At 39.0% G+C, this 20,057-nt stretch overlaps 1 protein-coding gene across 4 annotated transcripts in view; it reads right to left on the bottom strand.

Moving 5' to 3' along the window:
- Window positions 1–20,057, bottom strand: part of dennd6b (DENN/MADD domain containing 6B) — a 113,439-nt gene that overhangs the window by 13,810 nt on the left and 79,572 nt on the right. The window contains exons 15-20 of one of the 4 annotated variants that reach the window (XM_063072895.1): window positions 18,453–18,542; window positions 18,131–18,184; window positions 15,934–16,043; window positions 12,322–12,424; window positions 10,654–10,728; window positions 6,167–6,264 (exon numbers count right to left, since the gene is read on the bottom strand). In XM_063072895.1, coding sequence (XP_062928965.1) covers window positions 6,167–6,264; window positions 10,654–10,728; window positions 12,322–12,424; window positions 15,934–16,043; window positions 18,131–18,184; window positions 18,453–18,542 — 530 coding nt within the window. Of the gene's footprint in view, window positions 1–6,166; window positions 6,265–6,292; window positions 6,951–10,653; window positions 10,729–12,321; window positions 12,425–15,933; window positions 16,044–18,130; window positions 18,185–18,452; window positions 18,543–20,057 lie in introns of those variants that run through there. The other 3 variants (XM_063072897.1, XM_063072896.1, XM_063072898.1) reach the window with 3 other exon arrangements.

The following is a 20,057-nucleotide window of genomic DNA, read 5'->3' as shown; positions in this document are numbered from 1 at the left end:
AAGGTTGGAACTTGCACCCCAAGATCCGTCTGCACGTGAATACTCCTAAGGATCCCGCCATGTACTCCATGCTTTCCAGTGGCATTTAACCTCCCAAAATGTATCACCTCACACTCATCCAGATTAAGCTCCATCCATTATTTTTTGCCCAAATTTCCAACTAATCTATAATCATATATATGATGGTCTTGCTCTATACAGCTCATTTTTCATGTCACCTTCAAACATACTGATCAGCACACTTATATTTTCACCCAGATCATTTTTATATAAGAAAAACAACAGAGTTCACGACACTGATTCTTCAGAAACACCACTGGTTACAGACCCCCAGTCAGAAAATACCCCGAATCTATAATCCACTCTTCTATAGCCAAGCCAATTTACCAACTTCCCATGGATCTCGTCAGACATGATCTGGATCAGCCTGTCGTGAAGGACATAACCAAATCCTTTATAAATTCCATGTAGACAACACTCACTCCCCTACCCTCAACAATTATTTCCTTTCTTTATAAAACTCAAATCAAATATGTGAGACAGAACCTCCACCAGACTATACTTAGCTCCATGCATTTAAGTCCACATGTTTGGCTCTGGTTGCCTCATTATAGGAAGGATGTGGAAGTGTGGTTTACCAGGATTAGAGAACATATGAGGATAGGTTGAGTGAGGTATGGTTTTTCTCTTTGGAGTGTAGGAGGATGAGAGGAGACTTGATAGAGATGATAAGAGATTGGACAGCCAGTGTCTTTTTACCAGGGAATGGCTAACATGAGAGGGCATACTTTAAAGGTGATTAAAAAAACAACAGGGTGATGTCAGAGGTAGTTTTGTTTTTATAATGAGAGTGGTAAGTGCAAGAAACACACTGCTAGGGGTGGTGGTAGAGGCAGATACACAAGAGATTCTTAGATCAGCACATGGATGAAAGAAAAATGGAGGACTGTGTGGGAGCAACACACACAAAATGCTGGGGGATCTCGGCAGCCCAGGCAGCATCTAGGAAAAGAATACGGCTGATGTTTTGGGCCAAAACATCGATTGTATGCTTTTCCTAGATGCTGCCTGGCCTGCTGAGTTCCTCCAGCATTTTGTGTGTGTTGCTCGGATTTCCAGCATCTGCAGATTTTCTCTTGTTTGTGATTGGGCTATGTGTGAGGATTAGACTGATTTTGGAGTTGGTTAAAAGGTCTGCACAATATCATGGACCAAAGGGCCCATACTGTGCTATACTGTTCTATGTGACCTAAAAACCTTTCCACTGATTCTGCTATAAGATATAAGGCTCACTCACAATACACTGGAGGAACTCAGCAGGTCAGGCAGCATCCGTGGAAACGATCAGTCAACGTTTTGGGCCGGAACCCTTCGTCAGGACTGTAGAGGAAAGGGGCAGAGGCCCAATAAAGAAGGTGGGGGGAGGGTGGAAAGGAGAAGGCTGGTAGGTTCCAGGTGAAAAACCAGTAATTTGAAAGACAAAGGGGTGGGGGAGGGGAAGCAGGGAGGTGATAGGAAAGGTGAAGCAGGAATAGGGGAAATCACAATGAGTAGTAGAAGGAGGCAGAACCATGAGGGAGGTGATAGGCAGCTGGGGGATGGGGCAGAGTGAAATAGGGATAGAGGAAGGGAATTACCGGAAGTTGGAGAATTCTATGTTCATACCAGGGGGCTGGAGACTACCTAGACAGTATATGAGGTGTTGCTCCTCCAACCTGAGTTTAGCCTCATCATGGCATACATGGCCTCATCAGTAGAGGAGGCCATGTATGGACATATCTGAATGGGATTGGGAAGCAGAGTTGAAGTGGGTGGCAACCGGGAGATCCTGTCTGTTTGTGGCAGACGGAGCAGAGGTGCTCGACGAAGTGGTCCCCCAATCTGCGTCGCGTTTCACCGATGTAGAGGAGTCCGCACCGGATGCAATAGATGACCCCAACAGACTCACAAGTGAAGTGTTGAAGATATAAGGCTCGCCAGCCTATGACTTTCTGGCTTGGCCCACTTGTCTTCCTTAAGCAAAAAAAACATTGGCTGTTCTCTGCTCTTCTAGTACCTTGCCTCTGGGTTTTGAGCATGGAAAAGAGATTTTTTTTTTTGAAAAGATGACCCAGAGGATTGACAAGGGTAAGACAGTGGATGTTTTCTATGTCAACTCAGGTCCCATCTGGTAGGTTAGTCAGGAAGGCTAAAACATGGTACACAGCACAAGCTAACCAACTGGATACAAAATTGGATTGGTAGTAGGAGGTAGAGGTTAATAGTGAAGGATTGCTTTTCAGATTGGAGGCCTATGAGTGGTGTGCTACAGGGATTGTGCTACGTCCCCTATTGTTTGTCATGCATTTCATTAAATCGAGCAGGATTTTCACAGTAAATGGCAGAGCCTTAAGAGAGTATTGCAGAACAGAGAGACCTAGAAAAATTTCCTGAAATGGTGACAAGTTGGTGAAGAAGGCACATGATTTTTGCTTACCGTCAATGAAACGTTAGACTGCACTTAAATATTGCGTGTTGTTCTAGTCATCATGTTATAAAGGATGTGATTAAGCTAGAGAGGGTGCAGAAAGATTCAGAACTAGATGACTTGATTTAATGTGGTTAGATTGGATTAATAGGGCAAACACAAGGAAATCTGCAGATGCTGGAAATTCAAACAACACACATCAAAGTTGCTGGTGAATGCAGCAATAGGGACTGTTTTTCCTGGGGTAGGGTGGCTTGCTGTTTACACTGAAGAGATTTATAGAATTATGAGAGGTATATATGGTGTTCTGGACTCCTTTTTTCCAAGGCTAAGGTATTCTAGAACTAGGAAGCATAGGTTTGTGAGAGAGGAAAAATTTAACGGGGATCTGAGAGAAGTTTTTTTTTGCACAGAGGTTATTGAGTATATGAGGCAAGAATAATTAAAACATTAAAAAAGTTTGTATAGGTTTTATGGATAGGAAGAGATAAGGATATGAGCCAACCTTAGGCAAATAAAAAAAAAGATGGGTATTTTGGTTGGCCATTTCTATGCTGGATAACTCTAATTATAATATCAGGGATAATTTTAAGAATATCATAATTTCCCTGCAAAATTCCATTTCAGATTCAATGTCTTCATTATATAATTTCTTTAAGAAAACTTCATTAAGTCTGACACACTTTGCTTTTTATATATAAAATTTGATATTGATCATTGACCATGTCCAAAAGTTCAAAACTCAAAGCAAATTTATTATCAAAGTACATGTATATCACCATTTACAACCCTGAGATTCATTTTCCTGTGGGCATACTCAATAAATCTATAGAATAATAACCATAACAAAATCAATGAAAGGCCACCCAATTTGGGCTTTCAACCAGAGTGCAGAAGGCAACAAACTGTGCAAGTACAAAAAGAAATAATAACAATAAATAAATAAATAAGCAATAAATATTGAGAACATAAGACGAGGAGTCATTGAAAGTGAACCCATTAGTCATGGGAACATTTCCATGATGGGACATGTGAAGTTATCCTCTTTCATTCAAGAGCCTGATGGTTGAGGGGTAGTAACTGTTCCTGAACATAGTTGTGTCAATCCTGATGCCCCTGTGCCTTCTTTCTGATGGCAGCAGTGAGAAGGGAGTGTGCCATGGACGGTGGGGGCTCCGAATGATGGATCCTGTTTTCCTGCGACAGTGTTTCATATAGTTGTACTCAATGGTTGGGAAGACTTTACAACTCATGGACTGGGCCATATCCACTACCTTTTGTAGGATTCTCCATTCAAGAGAATTGGTTTTTCCATACCAGGCTGTGCTTAGCCACACAATCCTAAGTGTAAAGCAATTAGAGCAGGGGCCTAAGCACACAGTTTTGCTGTCCAGATGTTCCAGGGTTGAGCAAAGAGCCAATGAAATGGCATATGCTGTGGACCTGTTGCTCTGGTAGGCAAATAGGAGTGGTTCTAAATCACTTCTCGGACAGGAATTGATATGTTTCATCATCAACCCCTCAAAACATTTCATCACTGTGGATGTAAGTGCTACTGGATGATAGTCATTGAAGTAGATCACCAAGCACTTCTGGGGTACCAGTATAATTGAAGCCTGCTTGAAGTAAGGGGGTATCACACACCGAAAAAGAGAGGTTAAAGATCTTAGTGAACAGTCCAGCCAGTTGATCAGCACAGGTCTTTAGTACTTGGCCAGGTACCCTTCTGGGCCAGCTGCTTTTCGTGGGTTGTCTTCCGAAGGCTGTTCATATATTAGCCTCAGAGACTGAAATCATAGGATCATTGGGAGATGCAGGAGTTTGTGATGGTTCCTCCATATTTTGACGGTCAAAGAGAGCGTAGAAGGGTTTTAAGCTCATCTGCAAGTGAACCCCTGTTGTCGCCTTTATCACTCTTATAAAGTTAAATCAAGTGACAAAGAGGCGATTGTATTCAAGTCCTGTCACAACTGTTGAGCATTCGTCGTTGATTCAGGTTTAGTCTGGAATTGCCACATTGCCCATGAGATGGCTTTCCGGAGGTCGTACCTGGACCTCTTGTAACTTTTTTCATCATAAGACTTGAAGGCCTCAGATCTGGCTTTCAGCAGTTTGCAGATCTCATAGTTCATTCAGGGCTTCTGGTTGGAGAAGACTCACAATGATTTTGTGAGGACACGTTCGTCTATGACTGTTTTTATAAAGTCCATGACACCATGGTGTATTCGTTCAGATCCACAAATGATTCCTTGAACACGGCCCAGTCCACTGACTTGAAGCAATCCTGTAGCTGCTCCTCTGCCCCTCATGACCATCTCTTTTTTCCTCTCATCTCTGAAGCCTTCCTCTTTAGCCTCTGCCTGTATGCAGGTCAGAGAAGGGCAGCTAAATAACAAGATTTTCTGAAATGTGGGTTGAGCATGGAATGGTAGGCATTCCTTATCTTAGTCTAGCAGTTGCCTCGTGTGTTGGGAAATCTGGTGCTGATGGTAACTGGGCAGGGTTTTCATCAAAGAAGCCTGGCTGAGGATATAACTATTATTTTGCATTATTTATTTAGAGATACAGCACAGAATAGCCCCTTCCAGCCACTGAGCCACGCCACCCAGCAACCTACCAATTTAACCCTAACCTAATCACAGGGGAATTTACAATGACCAATTAACCTACTAACTGGCACATCTTTGGACTGTGGGAGGAAACCAGAGCACCTGGAGGAAACCTACGCATACGCAGGAAGAATGCCGGAATTGAACTTTGACTCTGACTCCTCAAGATGCAGTAGCGTCACACTAACCGCTACGCCAAATGGCACCCCATGATAAACACTTCACTTCATCCAATTACAGTTTGAGTACCCTTTATCCAAAATGCTTGGGGTCCAAAGTGCTGCAGATTTTGGAATATATGAGACAGCTTGGGATCACCATCATTTCCAACCACTTATGTACTACCAGTAAGTAGTCTTTATCTTACACTTGTTCATCACATATAGGTACTGATTCTCATCAGCGTGTACTGATGCATATTAGCCTGTTAGATTTTCATCAGGATTATTTTGGCAAACTCACCAATTAATTTCTCTGCTGCTTCATGATCAGCAGACGCATTATCAGCACATCTTTAAAAATTAATGCCGTGCCTGTTCTTAAATTTCTGCAACCAGCCTGCTGAATATTCACAATGACCTTCAATTTTTGGTTTGTCATGATAGATCTTTGCTGTTTTCATGATCAACATAGTGTTAAGAGGTATATGTTCCCTCCGCTGACGAATTCACTCTTTCAATACATGATCGAGAACTTAATTTTTTGCTTTATGCAGTGTTTTTCAATTTTTCATTAACTTCTGTTCATTACATATGTGAGGTAATTTCTCAGGACTGTGTGGGGTGCAGAGACCTGCACATTGCCCGGGAGCCTTGTGGAATTTTCCTTTTGCAACCTCATCTCAACAGTCAAAAATATTTTGGATTTCAGGAGGATTTTGGATTTTGGAATTTTGGATAAGGGGTACTCAACCTGTACTATGTCAAAGTGGTAATCTGAAAATATCATTGATTTCTTTCATTATACAGTACTTGAGTAGAGGTGTCCAATTTGAATTCATCTGATCTAGTGTCACAATGTAACATCTATGCTGTTATCAAAAAAAAAGTGGTCACTGCTTTAGGTGTCCTTCAGGTAAAAGGTTAGTCACCTTAGCACTTTTACTTTCTTTGGGTCCTTCAATTTTTTTCCTCTGCTCCAGTTATCCAACTGCTCTACTTCCTCTTCACTTCTTCTACTGTTGCTCTCCTGTTGAGACAAACTAATAATTGTTTTTTTTTGGTGATTACTCCAAGCTTTTCTTCCAATTTATGTTGAAGTATGTATCAGTACCAATTGGAAAACTATTCTACCAGCCTTGTAGAGTTAATGTCAAACTACACCAACTCCATCAAGTTAAGGAGAAAGAGCTTCATTGGCCAGTTCTGCAATCTCATCATCCAACAGATTAGATCACAAGACAAAAATCGGCGAACAATCTTGCTGTGCAAATTACATTCATACATTTACTGATCGATTGTAAGATTTTACAAACAAACAACACCACGATGGGTTTAAAACAGTCTACTTTAATCAGGTGGCATCTTTTTAATTAAAAATGACAGTAATAAATGTGTTATGGAAACCAATCCATATCACAGGCATCTTAGTTCATCATTTGGTTAAATCTGGCTGTTGTGTGGAAACTTCTGTTAATATTCAGTGGCATCACTTGGTGTCTTTTGACAATGGATGATTCAGGATGTGGAAAGCAGGTGGATCTGATGTGACTTCTCTAAAAGGCTGAGCTATAGATCACTTGCTTGTTCCAATCAATGTCGATGCAGGACTACCTGTAGATCATCAGGTAAGGAGCTAATTACAGTTTCCACATACAACTCCAGCTTCTCCAACAAATCTTCTCTGACTGGCAGCTGATAGACTCTTGCTTTTATCTGAATAAACAAACACTTTCCATTAAAGATTTTTTTTTAAGTTGTAAAATATAATTAAACTAAACCAATGAACTTGTTTTTTAGAATTTAGTTGCTGTAAAAATTTTAAGGCACTAATGTGGAACCCATTTTTAATCCCTTCTTGATCCTGCCCATTAGCATTGAATTATCTATGTACAGGAATTACTTAATTTTGTTGTTCCTCTATAATTCCCATTTTCTTTAAGTCTGGACAATATTTTTATTTAACTTTATTACTGTATGTCTCAAATGGCCAAATGAATTTCCTACAGTAAACATAGTCAACATTGTTTTCCCAACACACATTATCTCTTGACTCCTTTTTCCAATTGCAGTTTTGCTGTCCATTTCCAAGTACAGGGCAATCAGGTTAATGGGTAAATTACAGGGAAATGGGAAAAATAAATGGTTCAAGATAACTCTGCTGAAGAAGGATTAAGTGATCCGTTGACAAGTTGGATCAACAGTGTTCATAGCTGGAAAACGTGGACAACATAAATTTTCTTTAGTTCCAATTCAACTAACAAACCAATGTTTTAATAAAAAACACCCTGAAATTAAAATACAGACCAATATCAATCTTAATAAACTGCTCAGGAAAAAGACAACTGAGCACGGTTAATATTGGAAGAGCAACAGAAATAACATTAAACTACCCATATTGAGATTGAAACAAGTAACTGGTCTGGAATCATTGATGAGGAAACAGTGTGGCACAGGCCCAACTAATTCTTTTCTACATTTAATCAATGCAGCGATGCTGATGTACAGAAAATAAATCAAAGTATTTTCTTCAATGAGATTTCTTAGAATGTGGTGACAACACTTACAGCACAACACAGTGGGCTGAAGGGCCTGTACTGCACTATAATGTTCTATGTTCTATCGTGGCTGAAGGATGATTGTAGTTGGGAGCTGAATGTCCAAAGTTACACATTGTATTGGAGGGATAGGAAGGTAGGAAGAGGGGGAGGCATGGTTCTGCTGGTACAGAATGACATCAAATCATTAGATATGACATGGGATCAGAAGATGTTGAATCCTTGTGGGCTGAATTAAGAAATTAATAGGACCGTGTTGGCAGTTATATACAGGCTTCCAAACGTAGCTGGGATGTGGACTACAGAATACAATGGGAAATAGAAAAAGCATGTCAAAAGGGCTTGTAATGATAGTCATGGGAGATTTCGATTAGGAAAATCAGATTGATAATGGATCTCAAGAGAGTGAATTTGTTGAATGCCTATGAGATGGCTTTTTAGAGCAGTTTGTTGTTGAGCCTACTAGGGGATCAGCTATACTGGATTGGGTGTTATGTAATGAACCAGAGGCAATTAGGGAGCTTAAGGTAAAGGAACCCTTAGGAGGCAGTGATCACAATATGGTTGAGTTCAACTTGAAATATGATAGAGAGAAAGTAAAGTCAGATGCAGCAGCATTTCAGTAGAGTAAAGGAAATTACAGTGGTATGAGAGAGGAGTTGACCAAAGTAAATTGAAGGAGATGCTGGCAGGGGTGACAAAAGAACAGCAATAGCTTGAGTTTCTGGGAAAAATGTGGAAGGTGCAGGATAGATGTATTCCAAAAATGAAGAAATACTCAACTGGCAAAATAGTACAAAAGTGGCTGACAAGGGAAGTCAAAACTAATGTAAAAGCAAAAGAGAGGGCATACAACAAAGCAAAAATTAGCAGGAAGATAGAGGATTGGAAGCTTTTAAAAACCTACAGAAAGCAACTAAAAGAATCATTAAGAAGGAAAAGATGAAATATGAAAGCAAGCTAACAAACAATATCAAAGTGGATGGACAAAGCTTTTTCAAATATATAAAAAATAAAAGAGAGATGAGAGTGGATATAGGACTGCTAGAAAATGAAGCCAGAGGAATAATAACAGGGGACAAGGAGATGGCAGATGAACTAAATGAGTATTTTGCAATTGCCTTCACTGTGGAAGACACTAGCAGTGAATCAGGTGTTGAACAGTGTGAGGGAAGAGAAGTGAGTGCAGTTACTATTACAAGAAAGTGTTCAAAAAACTGAAAGACCTAAAGGTACATAAGTCACTGTGCCAGATGAATTACAACCTAGGGTTCTGAAAGAGGCAGAAGCAGGGAGTGTGGAGGCATTAGTAATAATCTTTCAAGAATCATTGGACTCTGAATTGGTTCCAGAGGACTGGAAAATTGCAAATGTCACTCCACTCTTTAAGAAAGAAGGGAGGCAACAGAATGGAAATTATAGAGCAGTTAGCCTGACGTCAGTGGTTGGGAAGATGTTGGAATCAATTGTTAAGGATGAGGTTGTGGAGTGCTTGGTGACACAGGACAAGATAGGACAAAGTCAGCATCATTTCCTTAAGGGAAAATCTTGCCTGACGAACTTTTTGGAATTCTTTGAGATGACAAGTAGGATAGATAAAGGAGATGCAGTGGATGTTGTATATTTGGATTTTCAGAAGGCCTTTGACAAGGTGCCAAAGTTAAGAGCCTATGGTATTACAGGAAAGTTACTAACATGGTTAGAGCATTGGCTGATTGGAAGAAGGCAGCAAGTGGGAATAAAAGGATTCTTGTTTGGTTGGCTGCCAGTGACTAGTGGTGTTCCATAGGGGTCGGTGTTGGAACCGCTTCTTTTTATGCTGTGTATCAATGATTTAGATGATGGAATAAATGGCTGCTTTGTCAAGTTTGCAGATGATATGAAGATTGATGGAGGGGCAGGTAGTGTTGAAGAAACAGGTAGGCTGCAGAAGGACTTATAACAGAATGGGCAAGATGGTGGCAATTGAAATGCAATGTTGGAAAGTGCATGGTCATGCACTTTGGTAGAATAAATAAATGTGCAGACTATTTTCTATATGAGGAGAAAAATCCAAAAATCTGAGATGCAAAGGGACTTTGGAGTCCTTGTGCAGAACACCCCAAAGGTTAACTTGCAGGTTGAATCGGTGGTGAGAAAGGCAAATGCATTGTTAGCATTAATTTCAAGAGGTGTAGAATGTAACAGCAGGGATGTGATGCTGAGGCTTTATAAGTTACTGGTGAGACCTCACCTGGAGTATTGTGAACAATTTTGGGCTCCTTATCTCAGAAAAGATGTGCTGGCATTGGAGAATGTTCAGAGGTTGTTCACAAGGATGATTCCAGGAATGAAAGGGATATCATATGAGGAACGTTTGATGGCTCAGGGCCTGTACTCACTGGAATTTAGTAGGATGAGGAGGGATCTCATTGAAACCTTTTGAATGTTGAAAGGCCTAGAAAGAGTAGATGTGGGAAGGATGTTTCCCACGGTGGGGGAGTTGAGGACAAGAGGGCACAGCCTTAAGATGGAGGGACATCCATTTAAAACAGAGGTGCGGAGAAATTTCTTCCGCCAGAGAATGGTGAATTAGTGGAATTTTTTTTACCACAGGCAGCTGAGGAGTCCAGCTCATTGGGTGTATTTAAGGCGGAGACTGATAGGTTCCTGAATGGCCACGGCATCGAAGGTTACAGGGAGAAGGCTGGGGAGTGGGACTGAGGAGGGGAAAAAAGAATCAGCCATGATTGAATGGCAGAGCAAACTCGATGAGCCAAATGGCCTAATTCTGCTCCTATGTCTTATGGTCTTATGTTCTAACTCACAGAGACAAACACAATCCATTTAACAGAAATGTATAATTGCAAGGGAAGTATTACCAGTTTTTCACGTAGTTTTATAACCAGGTCCACTATTTCCACTTCAGACTTTTCCCGAATCCACATGAGTAGATCCTAGAAAATTTTAAGGCTTGTAATAAAATACTGGATGGATTTTCACTGCTCAATTAGAAAGCTGTCCTAAATTATCCTCAAAACTGAATTTCAAGTGCTTGAGTTAATTTTTTGACATTGCATACTTTTTAAACAAGTTTGTTGGTTAAGTTGATTATGATATTTCATAAGGAATGCAATAATGTTGAAATGCCTCACTCTCAGGATCACTACCTTTGTGATATTTGTTCATGACTTGTACTTGGGTATATAGTACATATTTTCAAAGTTAGTGGATGAAATATAAACTCTGAGGAGGTTATGGCAGACTCCAGGAAGATTTACAGAGGTAAAATGGCATATTGGGAGATGAAATATATTTTAGTGCTGTGAAGTGATGTATTTTGATAGAAAGAACAAAGGGAGGAAATACTAATTTAATGAAACAATTTTAAAGGGGTCTAAATAGACTAAATTATTTGAAGACAAGTCAATATGTTGAAATTTTTAAAAATATAAAGATCCTAGGCTTTCTACAGAGAGTTACAGAGTAGAAAACATCAGATAAGCCTGAGTTGAAATTCTGGTTAGTAACGATGATAAAATCTGAGGTAAGATGTGGTACAATGATAAGCACTTTTGTGGGTGGAGTAAAAAAACTAATTCCTTACTTCACGACAAAGAAGATTAAGAGGAGATTTAGTGAAAGTGTTCAGAATTCTAAACAACTTTAATGAGGAAATGAGGAGAAAATGTTTCTGGGAGCAGGAACTTCTATTGCCTGAGGACACAGATCAAAGTAATTCTGAAAGAAGCATAGGGGTGATGAGAAGATCTTAGTTAACACCATGAGTTGGACTGAAGTGGAACAAAAAGTTGACAGAAGATGACGAAATAGTCATTTTTTAAAAAGAATTAATATTAGTTAGTCTTTGAGAAAATTCTTGGTTAAGTTAGACCATCAAAATGCTATATAGGCACCATGGAACAAATTACATTTTTAGTGCTAACAACAGGAATTCTGCAGATGCTGGAAATTCAAGCAGCACACATCAAAGTTGCTGGTGAACGCAGCATCTCTAGGAAGAGGTACAGTCGACATTTCAGGCCGAGACCCTTCGTCAGGACTGTACCTCCTCCTAGAGATGCTGCCCGCACATTTTTAGTGCTGTAAGATTCTAATGGCAGTTACTGAAATTTAATGAGAATTCCACAGAAATTCGACCCATGTGCTTGTTGCTGCAGTTCCATTGTATTGGCATCAAAGAGCAATATATGCCATTTTATCCTGCCCTGGTCTCAACTTTGAGAGTGATGTTATAGATGATTGGTTATAATTTTGTCAGAAACCTCTAATTTGGATTTACTGATTTATTGCTGCAATGGAAAAAAGCAAACACAAGGAAATCTGCAGATGCTGGAATTTCAAGCAACACACATAAAAATTGCTGGTGAACGCAGCAGGCTAGGCAGCATCTATAGGAAGAGGTACAGTCGATGTTTTGGGCTGAGACCCTTCATCAGGACTGAAAAAAGCTATGGTTACTGTGAGCGACAATTATAATGCAAACCTATCTTGTAATCTCTGAAATCCTGACACTGGCATGTACTTACTGCCTGACATAACACCTCCAGGTGAAGAATCTCCAGCTTCTTGCACATCTCTTGGTGTCTCATACGAAACCAGCCATCAAAGTTAGGTGATTTAATAAATCGTCTGTCAATCCAAGAAAAGAAATACTGTTCAGACCAGTAGCCTAACTTATTTGAGACATAATAGACACAAACATTGATATTAAAACAGAATTTGAGAACATCCCAAATCATTAGCTCAATCCACATTGCCATCACTTGGTGTAGACAGAGCTTGAGAAAGAGCAACTGTTTCAGGAGTTTCGTGATGAGCACGTGAGCAACATAGCCTCTCCATTGAAATAGACAGTTTGTATACAGACTTATCAACAGTAGAATTAGAATTTTTCAAGATTCTGAATTTGGCTTACAGTTCAATACCAAGTAAATTAATTTTTTGATTATATAATGCCCTCTCTCATGCCAAAGATGTAAACACATTGTATATTAAAGAGAAGTGGGAGAAAGAAGCAGGGTTGGTACGTTCAGAGGAGGTTTGGGGGAAAATATGCAGCTCCAGTGATCTTCAACTAACTCTCTGATTTGGAGAGAACATTGTTGGAAAAATATTATACTTCAAGACCCTATACCAGGAAAAATATAAAGACACAAACGTGGCGTGTTGGAGAAGGTGTGGCTCCAAGGAGGCAAATCATTTCCATATTTTTTGGGATTGCCCTAAATTAAGTTTATATTGGGAAGATATTCACAGAACATTAGTTAAAGTATTTAAGACTCAGAAACCTCTGAACTTTGAGACTCTCTACTTGGGGCATGTATCGTTTTTTGGAACAGAAGAAAGATATAAAGCAGCTGCAGACCCTTTTAGCAGCAAGTAAGAAATCAATCACCAGAAAGTGGTTAAATCCAACATCACCTACATTAGAAGATCGGCATGAAATCATTTTGGAAATATCTAAAATGGAAAAGATTACCTACTCTCTGAGAATTCAAAAGGAAAAGTTTTATCAAATTTGGAATAAATGGATTGAATTTATAACCCCAGAGCGAGCAGACTTTAGATGACTCTCCTAATGGTTTATTCTGTTTGTCTCACCAACACTGTAATAGTGTTAACGTAAGCACCCTTGCCTCGAATGTTTACTGTTCTTTTTTTTTGAAAACGTGGAATTAACACAAGTAAAGAAAGGATGTGGGGAAATTTTGGACCAGAAAGAAATGGACCAGAAGAGATACACGGAACTTAGCATTCAACCACTATTATTAATATTTTTATAACAACTATTATCATTATTTAGTTTAATAGAGCGGAATTACAATTGCACATAAACATCTATTTGAGTGCCTAATTATTTTCTATATTATCTCAATGTGAGATTGTGAATGTACAAATTAATATAGATTTACTCACATAAAAAATGGAAAAGGTTATATATGTAAAGAAAAGTTTGTGTATTACTTGTGAATACATCCAAATAAAAATAATTTTTTTTTAAAAACGTGAAATAGAGTGTTTGTTTTGCCTGGCCACTGACATTGGTTCACTTATTATAATAGTGGATTCCACAGACACGGTGTTAGTGATGTGTCTCCAGTGCTCTGAGATGTCTACTGTAGGTAGATTTTGTCTCAGAAGCATGGTTGATGGACAGAGGGGTGCAGAGTGGGGCAAAGAGAGACCACTGCCACTCAGTAAGACCATTAGTTTTGTGCTGGGTTTGAGGTCTTGATCTTAACACTCTTTTCCTTTCAATAACCATAAGCTGTGCTGGTGCAATGTTCATCTTGAATGACAAATGGGAAGCAATCACATATTCCAGAGTTTAATTGTGGACTTTTACTTCAGAGGATGTTGATGTAGATCCAAGTTAGTAAATATCTTTATTTTGCCAATTCTAACTCAGAAGGCCCACTCTCCATGATGACTTGGGAGTTTGGCCTCCAAACATACAAATTATACTCATAGTCTGCATCCTGCAACTCAATAACTGAAGTTGGTTGACTTTGTTACGGACAGGAAGTGACAGAGGTGGAACAATTCTCATTTGTCCTGTAGTTTACCACCACTTCGGAAAGCAATAATAACAGAGAAGTGCCAATCCAAGACTTCTCATTTTCCAGTTGATATTTCCATGAAGGTTAAAAGCAAGGAACAGCAAAATTTTCATGACATAAATCATAACGACATTTCCCACAAGCAAAGCTCAGAAGGAACTATGTACAGCTGTTTAAAACATTGGTTAGATCGTATTTGGAGTATTATGTACAGTTCTGATCATCACCCTACAGGAAGGATGCAGTTGTAATGGTGAGAGTACAGTAGAGATTCACCAGGATGTTAACTAGAATGAAGGACTGGAGCTATAGGGAGAGATTGAACAGGCTTGATTTACTCTCACTGAAAAGTAGAAGTATGAGGAGTGACCTTAAATATGTTTACAAGAGATATTCACAATCTTCTTCCTTCATCAGGGAGTCTAGAACTAAAAGGCAGATGTTTAAGGTGAGAGGAAAGAAATTTAAAGAAGATCTGAGGAGCAAATTTTTCCACACAGACGGTGGTGAATATTTGGAATGAGCTGCCAGAGGAGGTGGTGGAGGAAGATACAATTAGAATGTTTAAAAGGGAATTGGACAGGTACTTGCAAAGGAAAGGTAGAGGTATATACAGGGTTAAAAAAGCCAAGTGTATATAGGGATCAGGATTAGCAAGGTCGAGGTGGGTTGATGGAATCTGTTTTGGTGCTATACAATTTTATGATCTTTGAAATACTCTTTGATTCTGCTTTGGTTCTAGAATGAAAAGGGGCATTGGAGCAGCAGTTAGGAAATAACAATCATAATATCACCAGATTTGGACAGGTAAAGGAAATATAAAAGCATGTATAGAATTACTTAAATGAAGTTCTTGTTCTTTATATTCAATGGTTATAACTTACTCTCCCTAAAACAGTGATTGTAATAGGAACCACTGAAGCAGGTGTTACAGGAGGCATGCCATGAGGAGGTCTTAAAAGAAATTCAAAAGATTGGGAAGGACAGCTGGGGATTAGGCAGGGTTGGGGTTGGGAAGGTGGGGTCAAATACAGCAAATCCATATTTGGACAACAAAGGCAGTGATCTAATACAGAAGAGAAATTGTGCAACTTTTAAGTAGGAAGGTCATGGAAGGATTTTAGAAAAAACGATTTCAAGATCATTGTTCAGAACAGTAGATTAGAAAGACAGGATTATTAGACCTTTTATAATAGATCTCCTGCTATCAACAGCTCAGATAAGTTGAAGTTTATACAAGGTAAAGTTCAGGACATCAACATCAACCTGAGGGAAAGATATTTATAAGGCTCCAACTAGCAGCAGGAACATTATTGGAGCAAAAGTTTGGAGACTGTCAAATGAATGCAGGATTTCTAGTTGAACTCAAGCTACCGTGAACAAAGTTATGCATAGCTGGGTTGAATTTGGCATGATATGTGAAAAAAAACTGGATCAGAAGATGGACATTTTGTCAGAGGTCATTAAAATAATTTTAGACCAGTTATTGATTTTCAAACTAGTGTGAAGTAGTATTACCTAAAAACAAAATACTTCACAATTCCCTCAAGCATGTTTTTAGTTATATTCAAGCTCTACCTGTATAATCCCACCCAATCTCCTTTCAGCACAGATGTCAGTTGTGGACCTGTATGCTCCAAAGTCTTCATGAATTCCTCTTGGATAAAGGGCCGAATCTGTGGTGGATTCTGAAAAAAAAAATGGGAAAAAGAATAAAGTAATTTTACCTTCTGTTGCAAAGCACATTTCCTTTTGTACTTAAGAAACCTTTCAAATTCTTGAGATGGTGAATTACACCTTCCCATGGTACTCTTCTCATCAGACAGGGAAGAGTTCAGCAATATTCCAATCTTAAGACTTTTGGTTCAGTTCATCAAGAACACAGCAGATGGAGGTTCCTGCATGCTTCATTACATCAATCAGCCCTGAAGCATCACTGCATGTATTGCTGCCACAAATGTCAGTGTAGATCACTGAATGCATTAGTGTACCAAACTAGTGTCACACAAAATGGGACAATTAACACTCCCTCACTAATTTTGCTCTCTTCTTCCAGTATGTACAGTATATTAGATTAGATTATGAGAACACTCAGTCCTCGTTTATTGTCATTTAGAAAAGCATGCATTAAGAAATGATACAATGTTCCTCCAGAGTGATATCACAAAAAAACAGGACAAACCAAAGACTAACACTGACAAGACCACATAATTATAACGTATAGTTACAGCAGTGCAAAGCAATACCATAATTTGATAAAGAACAGACCATAGGCACGGTAAAAAAAAAGTCTCAATGTTCCGATCAACTCCCAATAGTCCTGATAGCGGCGGCAAAAGGGAGAAACTCCCCCTGCCATAAACCTCCAGGCGCCGACAACTGCCGATGCATTGGAAGCACCCGACCACAGCTGACTCTGAGTCCATCCGAAAACTTCGAGCCTCCAACCAGCCCTCCAACACCGAGCACCATCTCTGCCGAGTGCTTCGACCCCACTCCGACCGCAAAGCAACAAGCAAAACCGAGGACTCGGGGCCTCCTCTTCCGGAGATTCTGGATCGCACAGTAGCAGCGGCAGCGAAGAAGGCATTTCAGAGTTTCTCCAGATGTTCCTCCGTGCTCTCACGTCTGTCTCCATCAAATCAGGATTGTGCACGGCCCCCTACTTGACAGATAACAGATATCATTCACCGGAGTGGCCGTGCAAGCTGTGCCACACCGCCATCTTCTCCTCCTCCTTTTAATATTTTTTTTGTGATTTATAGGCTATTTTATGTATTGCACTGTACGGCTGCCTTAAAGCAACAAATTTCACAACATATATTAAACCTGATTCTGATACATGCGTTGCTGCATCTACTTGAGTTCCATTGGGAACATAATGCTGAGTGTCTGAAGAAATATTATTAGGTCAAATTGAACCAGAATAAATTGAAAATGAAGTACAGACTGAAGCAGGTGATGGATGTTCCTCATATGCACTTAATAAGGCATCACATAAAAGATCCTTGCAGTAAGAGCAACCGAAATGTTGACTGTACTTTGTTCTATAGATTCTGCCTGGCCTGCTGAGTTCCTCCAGCATTGTGTGTGTGTGTTGCCTGCATTAAAAGGTATTGACTCGTTTGATAGGAAGAGTCCAAAACAATGAGTTAGAGCTGAGCCATTCACAGCTGATGACAATAACCATTTTCACATAAGAAGATAATACGAACCTTGATTTCTCTAACCAAAAGGCTATGTTGGGCGAGTCCAAATGAAAATGTTCAACTAAAATTGTAGGCTTTTGTTAATCAAGGGTATTAAGGGTTGTGGAAATAAGGCATATCAATAGAGTTGAGATACAGATATATGATGATCTCAAACCTGCAAAATCTCCAGAAGAAGAGAAGATGCTACAGGAGAACACACCACTTGCAAACTCCGTTTCAAGTCATATATTATCCTGACTTGAAAATGTGTAACCACGACTTTATTGTTACTGGGTCAGAATCCTGGAACATGTTACTGATAACATTGTAGAATGCATTCACTATTCAAACCCAATGAAGGCAAGTGGAATTAGTATAGTTAAACATCAGGGTCAAGCACGGGCTCTCTATTACCTTCTGAAGGATAATTAGGAATAATGAATAAATGTTTGATTTACCAAAGCCCACATTCAATGAACTGCAATAGAAACATAAAGTTATCAATCTTCTCTATGTCATCAGTTTGATATAACACAATAAATGAAATGTGAACACCATAGTTTATCAACAATACCCTGTTTTACCTTCCATGCAGTGATAGTTCTCTGAAGGGGCATCAGACTGGCAACATATCTCTCCTGAAAGGAAAGAAATGAAAATAATGAAAGACTATACAAGCTTCCATTCCATCACAGATTATTTTAAACCCCCATTCATAAGCTTCCATCATTTTAACTGATTTAAAACTCTTATAAATCATTGATGGCATCTTAAAAGTTTTCAAGGTGCTACGGCTGGGACACCTGGAATGAAGATTAGTTACTTACTTTAAAAACAAAACATAGACTTTCCTTTTGCAAATTATTTTCAGATTTTTCAAATTGTAAAGACAAACAAAATGCTTACCAGGGGAATAATGAAACTCTGTGTAAGCTCCAATAAGTGGCGACGTACAATGGCACTCTGTACTTCTGACGGACGCTTTCTTTGAATGCCCTGGGAAAAGAATAGCAAATATAGCATCAGTGCTTGGACATTAGCACTGTTTAAAAAATGAAAGCATACATTTCTAAAACATCTTGTAACTGAGCAAACAGTAATTAGGAATGAAAACGTCTGATTTGCTAATGTTGCATTTCAGGGATCTTTTGAACTACAAATGATTTTCCTTGACAGGAAGAAAAGTAATCTAACCTCACCAATTTCTCAATCTAAGTAAGACTTCAGACACCACTCTGGTAAATCTGTCCATACTTGGAGGCTTTGTCATCTTTCCCAAAATATGGTGTCTCAAAATTGGAAACAACATTTCAAATGATAACTGATTAGAAAGCCCTGAAGTTATATGCCTCTGTTTATAAAGCAAAATATAGTCTATGCTGACTGTACGTGAGACCATACAAAAACAAAACATGTTGGATCCTGTTTAATGATTCCCTAAGTAGACTATCAAAGACATATGGCAAAATGCTACATCACAGAACTTTCAATCAAACATCAAGACATTTCCTGGCAGATGAAGGGAAAGACCAACTTCATCAGACCCTTCATACATTGCCAAACTTCTTGGGCAAAACATGCTGCAGAGATGAGCCAGTCATCCACCTTCTACTGGGACGTCTTGCAAAAGTCTTGGAAAGGATGCAATAGTTTCTAGCAAGATTCATCCTGAAGAAGTACACAACACAGACCAAGGGAAATAACAGCAGCTTCTTGAAAACTCAGTAAAGGCACTCTTTGGTCTGCCTAAAAATAGTTGGTTTTGCAACGTCGGGGACAACGGCAACTTTTCAAACTGCAGCTTAGTTAACCAAGGTTGTACTGCAAGCATGATGCAGTGACCACAAAAGATAAAGTAGAAATGGCCACAGCTGAAGGCTTCCCACTTTTGCATACTAGATGTCTATAACACAAGTAAAAACCTTTCAGATTATTTACACTGAAATATACATACAGTTTTCCTTCTGATGATATAAATCCTAAACTTGCACATCTGCTGTGCAATGAATTGTACATGACAAATATACTGCACCACTAATGCTAACTTTTAGAAGGTCTTAATTATTTGCAAATTTCATGCAAGGATCTATTTTTAAAATAAAAGAAAATAATCTTGATGTTTCATTAAAATGTAAAGAATGATGAAGGAATAGGTGGCAAAGCAGAATCTATTTGATTAAAAGATAAAAGAGGGGGCTTTTCAGCATATCAAGCCTGCTGTGGAATTCTACTGGATTGTGGTTGATCTGTATTTACTCCTCTTTATGTCATTTACTTTGCTACCCTAATGTAGCAACATCTTAACAATTTTAGTTTTTAGAATTTGTTAATTCAGGATTTAAAACATTTTAAGACTTTTTTGGATTTCAACTGTTTTTTTGTATATAAAATTGACTGCCCATTTCATTCCTTAATTGCCCAACTGCCTTGTTTTGGATTCTAATTCCTTCCGATTTTAAAGTCTTTTACGTTCTGTGGCTCTGCATGGTCTTTAGTTAGCCATGTAAAAGA

Source organism: Mobula hypostoma, chromosome 20 (genome assembly GCF_963921235.1).
Source record: "Mobula hypostoma chromosome 20, sMobHyp1.1, whole genome shotgun sequence".
Classification (NCBI taxonomy): domain Eukaryota; kingdom Metazoa; phylum Chordata; class Chondrichthyes; order Myliobatiformes; family Myliobatidae; genus Mobula; species Mobula hypostoma.
The sequence above is the reverse complement of the archived record's forward strand: the minus strand, read 5'-3'. Positions and strand labels throughout refer to the sequence as shown.